The sequence below is a fragment of the Mauremys reevesii genome, linkage group 5 (assembly GCF_016161935.1).
Source record: "Mauremys reevesii isolate NIE-2019 linkage group 5, ASM1616193v1, whole genome shotgun sequence".
NCBI classification, from domain to species: Eukaryota; Metazoa; Chordata; order Testudines; family Geoemydidae; genus Mauremys; species Mauremys reevesii.
In genome coordinates, this window is record NC_052627.1 from 138,132,838 (window position 1) to 138,145,622 (window position 12,785).

The following is a 12,785-nucleotide window of genomic DNA, read 5'->3' on the forward strand; positions in this document are numbered from 1 at the left end:
CACACTGCTGCTGTCAGCCCCACTTTTCTCCTGCAAAGAATCATTTCCCCTCATTTCACTGCCTCGTTGAGTTCATATTTCATAAGTTGTTTCAGGCTCCTTTTCTCACTCCTTTGGGCCTGGACTTCACAAGCCCTAAACTTCCCTCTCAAGAAATGCTTAGGCAGGGGGGAAATCCTGCTCCCAGATCTCTCTCACAGGACGCCTGCCTGGCACTAGAGTCACTCCTGATTTAGGGAGGGTCGCTTTTCACATTCGATTTCTGGTCGGTTCTGACCTTATTTGACCTCATTCCGCTGTTGCTGTTAACCACACTCAGGGACTAGGAGGCTGAGCAGTTATTGGATTTCAGGGGTGGAGTTTCCTTGGTCAGTGGCAGTTGAGCTGTAACTTTCCATGGATACGTTTCTTCTTCTCCTTCAAGGAAACCCTCCCAAGACCTCGGTCCCTTGGCGGCACAGGGCAGGGGGCATCATCGTCACTGCTGTCCTTCTCCTCCTGGGTCTGGCCCTGGCCACGTCCCTCCTTGCTGTGACGCTTCTATGTAAGTTCAACTGCAGCTCCAAGCCCAATGTTTGCCAACTTCCACACAGGCCAGCTGGCTCGACTGGGGGAGGGGAACATATTTCAGCAGAATATCGACCACGTTTCCACCCAAATAAATCTCCTGCTCCAGGGAGTTCGAATGGAGTTGTAAGATCTTGCCCTGCTGTTTTGATACTGGCACAAACTTTCTAAGTCTAACGATGGTCCAGCACTGGCACAGGTCACCTGGGGAGGCTGTGGAACCCCCATCAGGGGAGGTTTTTCAGGACAGGTTAGACAACCACCTGTCAGGGATGGGCTGGGTGAACTTCATCCTGCCTGAGCATCACCTCAGGGACTTCAGATCACATGTGGCAGCCCCACATGCTCAACCTGCGCTCTGAGGGTCACGCTGGGTCCGTTACTGACCACATATCACCAGCACGAGCCTCAGCCCCAGGCGTCCTCATGGCACCATTGAAATGCCCTATGGAGAGACCGGACGGCCCAGTGGTTCGGACACTTGTCTGGGGCTCAGACTGCTGGGTTTAATACCCTGCTCTGCCAAAGAGTCCCTGCCCTGGAGCCAGCGAACAGCTGAAAACAGGGAGCTGGAGTGGAGAGCTCTTGGAGGAGAGGGGAGACAAGCCCCTGTTCCTTAGGGGCAGTGAGTGGCAAAGACGACTGGCGCCTCCCCGTGCTGGGGGGCCACAATCTAAAGGGGAGGACACGTGACTACCCCACATCTCCTCTGCCCAGTAACCCCCGTGCCCACCCCAGGGCCACCATGCACTCCCCGCCCCACCAGAGTTACCTGCGGGGGGCTCTGTCCTTCTCCCGCCACGCCACCCCCCAGCACATTCGGCCAGTCTCCCTGGCAGCCGGGCCCGGGCGAGGAGCAGGAGGGAGCCGCGTCTCATGAGGCTGAAGCCGGCCGCTCCAGGTCACTGCTCTGTGACATACACCAGGAGAGAGCCCCGAACGGGCCTTGGCTGTGCCGGTGTCCTCCTCGGGAGGAAGCTGTCCAAGATTAAAATAAAGACGTCATAGAGAACAGCCTCGCGCTCGGAGCATGTTCCTTCTCTGGGCGCGGCTGGTCTCCAGCCGCAGTTCGGTTCGGTCGCTGACCTGCAGACGTGTGATTTCTAGATCTCCGGGCACAGAGCAAGCTGCAAGCGGTTGAAGAAGCGGTGCAGAAGCTCCAAGTCTCTCTGCAGCCTGACGATGCCTCGGACGCGTCAGCGAAGGGATCGGACAGTAAGTCGCAGGACGAGGGTCTTAGGCATCAGGGTCAGTTCCCCTCCCTTGGCCTGGACGCTGAGCACTCTCCTGCCTACAGGGATGGTGGGTGCCTGGCATCCTCCTGCTCCCCTCCATACACTTCCCTGCCAGGTGGTCCCATCCCCCTGTCTAACGAGCTGCTGCTCTGCACGTTCCTCTGCCAACGGAGGCTCTGTTCCCAGGGACGGGTGGCTGCTCCAGGCTCCCTCCTAGCTCCCTTCCTGTCAGTGGCAGGCTGGCTGCATCCGCCCCATGCTCCTGTGCAGGATGCCTCGTGGTCACCATCTTCCATCCTTTCCCTGTTGCTCCCTTCGCTCCATGGTTTTCGCCTTGGCCCCTGTATTGTCAGGGTTGCATTGGCGGGAAAGACGGATGCAGCTCATGAGACACACAGGGCCGAATTCAGACCCTGGTGTAAGCGGGACGTCAGTGGAGCTGCACTCGTGGGTCTCCATTTGCCCCCCAGTCCCGGAGCCCTCCCTGTGCAGCTCCAATAATTTGGGTACCTGCCACAGTCCCATTGCTGGAGGCAGAGCGCCCCCTTGTGGCCACGTCTCACAACTGTCTGTCTGTCTGGCTCAGGGCTGCATATACAAACCTGTCCATGGATCAGGTTATTCAGCGTCCAGTCAGAAAATGGGCCTGAACTAAACCCCGGCACAGAACTCGCCTGAATGCTGGGCTGTTCAAAATCCCGGCCTGGAGCCCCGGGCCAGGGCTTGGGGCCATGGATGTTCTTGCAGCCCCAGCTCTGCCCCATGCTGCAGGGGACCCGCTCACAGCTCACAAGGGGGGAGCGATTGGGAACAGGTGGCTGGGGAGACTGGGGGGACAGGGCTAGAATTCAGGAGAGCTGGGGTCAATTCCCAGCTCTGCTGCAAACTTCCTGTGTGATCTTGGGCACCTCTCCCTGCACCTCAGTTCCCCTGCAGGAAAATCATCCTTTATTTCTCCCACCTCACGTCTATTTTGACTGTGAGCTGTTGAGAGCAGGGACTGTCCCCTCCTGTCCGTACAGCGCCTGGCACACAGGGGCCGGCAGGTGCTGCTCTACCACACGTGCTGATAATCAAGTGTTCTGCATCTCCACTGACGTCACGGTGACTTTCTTCTAGGTCTAAAGCTATTGGATGAAGCGCAGGCAGGAGTCCAGAAGCTGAAAGCCGAGCTGGGTAATGTCAGTGCAGCGTATGGAGAAATTCAGATCCAGCTGCATAACGTCAGTGCAGCGCGAGCAGCAGTGCAAGGTCGCTGCAGTAAGTACTAGCTGCAGTGCTGACTGGTGCCGCTTCTGCTGCTGCTGAGGATGAACGGAGGATTTCAGGCTCCCAGGCTGACAACGCAGCAACTTTCACCAGCCCTGAGTTCTCTTCCATTGAAAATCACCGGTGGCTGCACCTGGGCCCACACCGTGGTGATCGGTGTGGCGTTAAATTACACCCTAGGCCTCGTTAGCCTAATGGGAGCACCCACTCAGAAGTTCCCTGGCCTTGGGGCAGCTGAAGGGCAAGGGAAATGCAGCACTAGAATCTCTGGGCTCCCTGTGTATGTCCCTGTGACTTTAGCCTGGGCTTCTCACCTCAGTATCTGCTCCTAGGTGATGTGCTGACAAAGGTCTCCAGGGGATGGAGGTTTTATAGTGGGAACCTCTATTACTTTTCACAAGAAGGGAAGTCGTGGGACGAGGCCGAGCAGTTCTGTGTGTCTCAGGACTCGCACCTGACCTCTGTCTCCTCCCAGGCGGAACAGGTGAGTGCAGGAAGCTCCTAGGGGCTTGGATAATGGGTCAGTGCCTTGTTTCACACCAGAAAGAGGTGGAAGGTGGCAGCTGAGGTTGTAAATCTGTGATGTGTCTTGTGGCAAATTATCCCACAACGGATGTGAAACCTTGGAACCTGACTCAAGGGTTTCACTCATCAGTTGAAAAGCAGAGATGGGGCAGAGGAACAGAGCCAGGATCTGGACTTCCCGGAGTCTGGGGTGCCAGGGGAGGGGGATTTGGGGTCAGGCTCATTTCTGCTTTTCCCTACTTCCCATGTAGCATTTCCTGCAAACCCAATGGCCTTTCCCAGTGAGGACCCCTTTGATCCCTCTCCCCAGGCCTGAGCTCCTGCTGGACAATCTAGAAGCCTGTATCTGGAAGGCTTGTGTGCAAGGGGCCATGCACCTCTCAGAGAATCCTCGCTCCCCACGTGCCCACTGCAGCCCTCGCCCCAGGCCTCTGCGGCACTTTCAGAGGAGGAAAATCCCACCCTCCGGCAGGGCCAGACTTTGCACCCAGTTCTCTGCTCCGAGCTTTGCCTCCTGCAAGGGCAGGGGGCTGGTGTGAACTCTAAAGTGCCCGTCAGTACCTGCCGCAGCCCAGCTCTGAGGGGGCCGTGGGGGGAGTGTTCTGAGACAGGTCCCTGCTGTTAGCCCCAGGCAGATACAGATGCAGACACACACACAGAGCTGCTCCAGGGCTCCCTCATGGTCTCCCAGCTAGTCACTGTCAGCGTTGGGGGCAGGACACCGCGTCTCCCGCTGCCCAGTGCCCTGCTCACACCACCAGACGCCCTTTCCTCTCCCTCAAAATCTGTTCAGCCCAGGCAGCTGCGGCTGCATCCTGCAGCCTCTCTTGGGTGACCTGCACATGCTGCAAACTGTGTTGTGCAGGAGTTTCTCTCCAAGGAGACCCGGGGAGAAGCTCACTGGATTGGACTCACCGACCGGGAGACAGAAGGCAGCTGGCGCTGGGTGGACGGCACAGAATACAGAGCAGACGCAAGCAGGGGGTGAGTAAAGCTTGAGAGACGTGATTATTTATTACACGTTGGGTCACAAGCTCTTTCGGGCAGCGTCTGTACGGCCCCTGGTGTCTATGCAGCACCCGGCACAGTGGGCCCGATCCTGAGGGAGGCCCCCGGGCGCTGCCACGACAGCTGTGAATCCTCTCAGGAATTTCTGCTAATGCCCCTTTGCTTAGAGCAGGAGCCTCAACACGGAGTGTGTGTTCAGTGCCCACTGAGACCCAGGGCCAGAGCCTCCCCTGGGGTAACTCGGCATTGACTGGAATGAACCACAGGGATTTACACCAGCTGAGGATCTGGCCCCAAGTCGACTCAGTGCAGCCAGGGGAGTCTGGGGTGAGCGGCAGGTTCCCGCTCTCCTTGGGATTGCGCTGCGCTCTCCCCTCGGTCAGGCTGGGCACGGGGAGGCTGTGGGGCCGGGGGCATGGCTGGAGCCAGCTGCAGTCGGTGCAGTGACCTCAGGGGGCTGTGGGCGAGGCCCATAAGCAGGGCCAGGGAGCAGTTAATGACTGGCCCCCGATGCCCTCTCTTGCCATTCCTGCGTTCCCATCTCGGGGGTGCCTGGGACGTGCTGTGCCACCTGCTCTGGTTCTGGGCACTGAGATCCGAGTTGCTGCTGCTCAGCATTTGGAGCCACACACTGACTTTGGCTCTTTGCTGGCCTGTCAGGCGCAGGGCAGGTGCTACCCCCGGCCGTCAGAAGCCCTTCGTCACCATGGCCACAAGAGCTGTGGAGAACTCTGAGGGGTGGCCGGGGGGGTGCATCGCTTCACCGCGTCATTGCTGGGTGTCTTGGTCCCCTGCCAACAACAGAGTCCACAGAGCAGAACTGAGCTCAGGAATTGGCTGTGGTTCTCCACTGAGACATTAACACTCTGATCCGTAGGTTCTGGGCGGAGAATCAGCCAGACAACTGGGATCAGGGGATTGGAGGCAGAGAAGACTGTGTTCACATCAATCCAATCAACCGGAATTTGTGGAATGATGTCAGCTGCACTGAGCCTTTCAGGTGGATTTGTAAGCAGGCCCATGGACCAGCTGGGATGTGACATGCAGGTCCCAGCACCTCAGAAAGCCACCTTAATTTTCGAGCTAGAATATTTCCCAGCCACCTGCCGATGAGGCGCCCTGGGCACTGGAGGGGGCCGCATGGGATGTGCATCGCAGGGACGCTTTGTCTTGCTGTGATATTTCTGGCTGTGGCAGCAACAGCTGCCCTTATGCCACTCAGTGTGGCTGGCTCTGTAATTTGTATGTTTCCAGGTCTGTCACTGAATAACATCCTTGGATCGTGGAGTTATTGTTTCACAATCACCCAATAAATAATGATTTTCTTCACTTCTGGTAGTCAGAGCAGTTCATACTGACAAAAGCACCTCCGTTATCAGCCTCTTTGATTATCATGTCAGGGTTATTTCTGAGGCTGTGGATGGCATTGCGTTCTGCACGACTTAGGTTATGAGGCAAGCAATGCTGTTTTTCCACAATTTCTGCCTGTGCATTTCGGCGGAAGCACTCTATGTATAGGTCCAGACTGTCGTTGTGACCCTCAGGAGTCTACCAGAAGGAGGCTGCCAGACAACTCTCCAATACCAAATTCTACAGGCTCGGCTCGTGGGGGTGCTCCCAGCCCCCTGCCCTGAGCAGCTCATGGCAGGGGGCTGGTAGGGATGTGCCCTGTTCCACCCCCTTCCCCCAGGCTGCGTCCCTACGGAGCTGTGTGCACGCTGCCGCTCTACCCCCTCCCCCGGGCAAGGGCCACCCGCTGATCTGTGCTGGTTTGGGTGGGGGGGCAGGAAAGCACCACGATGGGGGAAGATGTGGGGGAGGGGGAAGCTTGGCTGCCACAGAACCAAGCTTCTGCCTCCCGCCCCCACAGGGGAGAGCGGTGGGTGGGGGGCTGAGTGGGGCGGGGGGCCGGGATAGCGGCAGGCAGCTGCGTGCCACTCAAAATCGGCTTGTGTGCCGTGTTCGGCACGTGTGCCGGAGGTTGCCGACCCCTGGTCTACAGCCGAGCACTGAGGTACAACCGTATCTGCTCCAACCCCTCAGACAGAGACCAACACCTACAAGATCTTCACCAAACGTTCTCAAAACTACGATACCCACACGAGGAAATAAGGAAACAGATCAACAGAGCCAGACGTGTACCCAGAAGCCTCCTGCTGCAAGACAAACCCAAGAAAGAAACCAACAGGACTCCAGTGGCCATCACATACAGTCCCCAGCTCAAACCCCTCCAACACATCATCAGGGATCTACAACCCATCCTGGACAATGATCCCACACTTTCACAGGCCTTGGGAGGCAGGCCAGTCCTCACCCACAGACAACCTGCCAACCTGTAGCATATTCTCACCAGCAACCACACACTGCACCATAGTAACTCTAACTCAGGAACCAATCCATGCAACAAACCTCGATGCCAACTCTGCCCACATATCTACACCAGCGACACCAGCACAGGACCAACCAGATCAGCCACAACATCGCCAGTTCATTCACCTGCACATCCACCAATGTAATATATGCCATCATATGCCAGCAATGCCCCTCTGCTATGTACATTGGCCAAACTGGACAGTCCCTTCGGAAAAGGATAAATGGACACAAATCAGATATTAGGAATGGCAATATACAAAAACCTGTAGGAGACACTTCAACCCCCCTGGCCACACCATAGCAGATCATAAGGTGGCCATCCTGCAGCAAAAAAAACTTCAGGACCAGACTTCAAAGAGAAACTGCTAAATAATTTGTAAGCAGAGTCAGGATGAGCTCTTCCCTGACATCTGGTGGTAAATTATGGGGAGTGCAGGAAGAAGTTTCGAGTGTTTGCCTTGGCATTTGTTATTTGCATTGGCACTCCCACCCCATTTAGCATACCGCAAAGCAGCATGGGATGGTTATTTTCACAGCTGTGGGACCCCCAATTTCGTTGTTATTGGGGCAGGAGGAACGAAATGTTGTCACCCTGATTAAGTAAATGAGGAACTACAAAACTGTCTTATGATAGAGGGTTTCATTATCAACTAAATAGCACTTGCTAGACAAGGGACATGGGTTCCAAAACCCATTGAAAGAAGAGAGGCTGGGGACAGAGATCTGTACTGGGTGGTGCAGCCTCTTTTTGTGAGCCAGAAGCACCAGTTCCACCTGTGCCTCTCTCCACTGGGGAATGTCAGAGTTAATGTTTGATTCTCTTAAGAGTCTAGATACAGGTTACTGAGCTGAATTCACTGGCACTGGGGCTCCCCTACAATGAGCTGGAATCACTAAGAGCTGAAATCACTGACGAGCTGGACTTGCTGAGCTGAGAGCACTGAGTACTGTGCTAATGAGTGGGAGAGCCTGAAGCAATACTGTGGAGCAGAGCAGCTGGCAGAGCGGAGTGGAGCAGTTTGTGCAGCCACTGGGTGAGTGGAGCCAAGCAGCTCGCGAGGACGGCTGGAGTGGATCACAGGACAGCTGGTGGACCAGAGCAGCTGGCAGAGCGGAGCAGCCCACAGAGCAAGCGGAGCTGAGCTGTTTGCGGGGATGACTAGTGGAAGCAGAACCCCACGAAGAGGCAGGGCAGTTGGCCCCGGACCACGTAAGGTGCCCCTTTCTACCCATGCTGGGGGGGGGACCTCTGCAGAGAGACTCTTGAACTCTGGGGCTGCACTGACCCGGGACAGAGACTTTTGGATTGTGGGACTTTTGGGACTGTGGGTGATTTGGAGATTGCTGGACTCAAGGGCCCCGAGAGAAGGACATGGCCCAATTTGCTGGAGTGGGTCTTTGCTCACAGTTTGACCTATGAACTCTAGCTGAGGTATTTTCCCAATTTAATGCTTGTTGTTTGTCATGTAATTAAACCTTTTCTGCTACACCAAGACTCTGTGCTTGTGAGAGGGGAAGTATTGCCTCTCGAGGCGCCCAGGGGTGTGTGTAAGATTTTCCTAGGTCACTGGGTGGGGGCTTGAGCTGGTTTTGCATTATGTTGTGGGGAAGGGACCCCTACGTATTGAACCCGGCCCTTGCTGCTGTCGTTTCGGCCCGGCAGATGGGTTACATTTTTGGGGGCTCGTCCGGGATGCCTGGGTCAGTACCCCTCGCAAGCACATGTTGAGTGTTCCACTGTATTGGGAAATAATTGTGTTTATATTTTGAGGAAATTACTGTTTGTGTAATGGCTAATATGTCGGGTCTGATGGGCCCCAGTCCTGCAGCCTCTAGCTCAGGGGTGGCAGCCGCAGCCTATGATTGGGCAAAAGCACTGGGGCACATATTAGAAAAGATTGTGCTGGCTTATGCTACGTCAAACTCGTGTCGTAAGTTAAGATTATTTGATGGGGAAGAGGAGTTTGAACCCTGGTTGGAGCATACCACTGAAATGCTGCGGGAGTGGGCCGTACCCGATGTAGAAATGCGAAGATGTCTAATAGAGAGCCTTAGTGGCCCAGCACTAGATGTAATTCGCACCCTGAAGCTAATTGACCCTGGGGTTAGTGTGCAGGACTGCCTAGAGGCCCTTGATAATACCTTTGGGAGTGTAGAGAGCCCTGAAGACAGTTACTGTAAATTCCTTGATTCCCGACAGCAAAGGGCTGAGAACTTCAGCCTATATACAGAGGCTGGAGAGACTGCTTCAGAGAGCTGTTATGAGGGGAGCAGTGACTGCTGAACAGATGGATCAGACCAGACTGGCTCAAGTTGTAAGAGGGACTCAGTATCAGAACCCGATCCTACTTCATCTCCGACTAAGAGAACGGCAGGATCATCCCCCAAGTTACTCCCAGCTGATAAAGGAGGTCAGAGAAGAGGAAGAAAGGCAGACTGCCAGCGAGTGTTGGGAAGCCCAAACATTGGAACCAGGCAGCACAACGCCACTGCAAATGGCCAGTGTACTGATGGTGAGCACCACAGAGGAACTTGCCCAACAAATGCAGGTCCTGACGAAACGGATAGCTGAGCTGCAAATCATCGTTGACCGAGCTAAGGTTTCCAGGAATAAGGAGTCTCAGACTGTGACAATGGAGAAGTCAGTACCTAGAGCCACTGTCCCACTCCGGCGAAGCAGGAAAGGGCAATACTTTTGCTACCGGTGTGGCCAGGAGGGGCACAGTGCTGCTAACTGCCATAAGGAAGAGAACCCCTCCTTAGTGTATGAAAAGCTGAGGAGCAGTTGGGAGAGACCCAGTATCAGCCAGAAGGTCTGGGGACGGAGACCACCTAGACCTACAGGATTTGAAGATTCCCCCAAAAGAGACCATCCAGCTGGGATCCCTGCAGGACTGATAGGTCCGCGAGCAGAGGTCATGGTGAGGATTGAAGGGGCGGAGTGTAAAGCCGTGCTTGACACTGGATCTCAAGTGACTATTATATTTCAGTCATTCTACCAACAGATGCTTAGGCACCTGCCTATACAGCCACTGACTGGCATTGGTCTGTGTGGCCTCAGCATGGATGAATACCCATATCAGGGCTATGTCATAGTGCACCTGGAATTTCCAGAAGAGATTGCTGGGGTAAGACAGGAGGTGGACACTGCTGCTTTAATATGCCCTGACCCCAAAGGAGCCTCTGATGTGTCTGTGCTAATAGGGACCAACTCTAGCCTCTTTAGGATACTTGCCGATTACTGCAGACAGCAAGCAGGAGACCAATATCTGAATACCTTGGTGATACACACACACTGTGCCACGGCCTACAGGAAAATTGAGAACACAAGAAAAGTGATGCCTGATTTGCCAGTAGGAGCACTGAGGTATGCAGGCCTGGTCCCTTTGGTGGTGCCAGCAATGTCAGAAAAGGAGGTGATTGTCAGGAGTACCTGCCTAAAAGGTAGTAAGGGAACATTAGCTGTGGCCGAGCAGCCAACCGAGGGAGGGCTCCCAGAGGGAGTGCTGGTTCTCAGTGGAGTCATAACCCTACCTGCTGAAGCCCAGGAGGAGGTGACTATCCTAGTTGCTAATGAAACACGCCGTGATGTGTTTGTAAAACCAGGGCAGAAGATTGCAGACATCTTTGAGCCTGAAAGCATTGTGAGACCCCAGCGTGAAGCTGAAGTTCCAATGATAGATCCTGCAAAGTTTGACTTCGGGGACTCACCACTGTCTGAGGAGTGGAAAGATCGCCTTAGGAAAAAGCTTTGTGAGAGATCCAAGGTGTTCTCACTACATGAGTGGGACATGGGATATGCCAAAGGAGTGGAACACCACATCAGGCTACAAGATCCCCGACCCTTCAGGGAGCGGTCTAGGAGGATTGCCCTCTCTGAGATGGAAGACGTACGCCATCATCTTCAAGAGCTGATCGCGGCTGGTATCATTACAGAGTCCCGAAGCCCCTATGCTTCACCCATTGTGGTCGTTCGTAAAAAAGTGGAAAAATCCGGATGTGTATTGACTATCGCACCCTAAACAGGCGCACTACAGTTGATCAATACACCATGCCTCGAGTACAAGATGCCTTGGACTGTTTGCTAGGTAGCCAGTGGTTCTCTGTGTTGGATCTTCGGAGTGGATACTACCAGATCCCTCTGGGAGAAGAGGATAAGGAGAAGACAGCCTTCATCTTCCCGTTAGGGTTCTACCAGTTTGAACGCATGCCGCAAGGGATTTCTGGGGCCCCTGCCACATTTCAATGACTTATGGAGAAAGTTGTGGGAGACATGAATTTACTGCAAGTGTTAGTTTACTTGGACGACCTGATTGTGTTTGGAAGAACCTTGGAGGAACATGAAGAAAGACTTCTTAAAGTGCTCGATAGGTTGGAGGCATATGGATTGAAGCTTTCAATTGACAAATGCCAGTTCTGCCAAACCTCAGTAAAGTATGTCGGTCACATCGTGTCCCAAGAGGGCGTGAGTACTGATCCCGATAAAATAGAAGCACTCACTCCTGGCCACCTCCCACTAACTACAGAGAACTCAAGACCTTTCTTGGATTTAGTGGCTACTACCGCAGATTTGTGAAGAACTATGCCACAATTGTAAAACCTCTGAATGATATCACCAGTGGATACCAGTGCAACAAGTACAAATCTAAGACCCGGAATAAGAGGAGGCCTCCAAAGCCTCCTGTGCAGAGACACTATGGCCCCTTTGAACCATTTGGGCCACGGTGGGATGAGAGATGTGAGAGGGCTTTTCGGGAAATCATTACTCGCCTAACTCATGCTCCCATCCTAGTCTTTGCTGATCCAAGCAAACCATTTATCCTGCATACTGATGCCAGTTTGGAGGGTCTGGGAGCAGTACTGTATCAGGAAGAGGGAGGCAACCACAAACCTGTAGCCTTTGCCAGCCGAGGACTGTCTGACAGTGAAACTCGCTATCCCATCCACAAGCTGGAATTCTTGGCTTTGAAATGGGCCATCACTGAGAAATTTTGAGACTACTTGTATGGTGCTCAGTTCCAGGTGTGGACAGACAACAACCCACTGACTTATGTGCTAACAAGTGCTAAGTTGGATGCTACAGGGCAGAGATGGGTGGCCGCCTTAGCTAGCTATGAGTTCAGCATTCAATACCGATCCGGGAGAAGCAATGTAGATGCAGATGAATTGTCCAGACGTCCACAGACACCTGAAGTTGCTGTGATACCCACAGATGGAGTGAGAGCTATTTGCAGCGTGAGTCGCAGAGAGCTGGAGGCCCATGAGAGCCTTCATGGATGTGTTGCTGAAGCTTTGGGCCTTCCCCCTGAAGGCGTGCCTTCTGCTTCAGTGAACTATATTGCATTGGACCAATCTCCCTTGCCCGTGCTCAATGTGGCTGACTGGCAGGAAGCCCAGCTGCAAGATACTGACATCCTTGATACACTACTTGCCAAAAGGGAGGGGCGAAGCCCAGCTGCGGTTGTCCTGTCCAACCCAGAAGGTAAGCTGCTATTGAGAGAATGGACCAAACTAAAACTGATTCAGGGAGTGCTACCCCGTGTGATCACAGATCCTTTACAAAAACAACGGACCCAACTAGTGCTGCCAAAAGAGTACAGAGCCCTGGCTATGAGGGCCCTGCATGATGACATTGGACATTTAGGAATGGAGAGGACCCTGGAACTTATTTGCAGTAGGTTCTATTGGCCCCGGATGGCCGAAGATGTTCGCAGAAAATGTGAGACCTGCACTCGATGTGTTCAAAGGAAAACTCTGCCAACAAGGGCTGCATATCTGAAAAACATCACCAGCAACAAACCTCTGGAG

At 54.1% G+C, this 12,785-nt stretch overlaps 2 protein-coding genes across 4 annotated transcripts in view; one reads left to right on the plus strand and one right to left on the minus strand.

The window, feature by feature from the left end:
- Positions 1-12,785, minus strand: part of LOC120406477 (C-type lectin domain family 4 member F-like) — a 331,059-nt gene that overhangs the window by 175,427 nt on the left and 142,847 nt on the right. The window lies entirely within an intron of this gene.
- Positions 1-12,785, plus strand: part of LOC120406480 (C-type lectin domain family 4 member F-like) — a 218,224-nt gene that overhangs the window by 43,401 nt on the left and 162,038 nt on the right. For 2 of the 3 annotated variants that reach the window (XM_039541369.1, XM_039541372.1), the window contains exons 6-10: positions 425-544; positions 1,675-1,782; positions 2,922-3,062; positions 3,404-3,555; positions 4,462-4,580. In XM_039541369.1, coding sequence (XP_039397303.1) covers positions 425-544; positions 1,675-1,782; positions 2,922-3,062; positions 3,404-3,555; positions 4,462-4,580 — 640 coding nt within the window. Of the gene's footprint in view, positions 1-424; positions 545-1,674; positions 1,783-2,921; positions 3,063-3,403; positions 3,556-4,461; positions 4,581-5,481; positions 5,905-12,785 lie in introns of those variants that run through there. The other variant, XM_039541371.1, reaches the window with a different exon arrangement.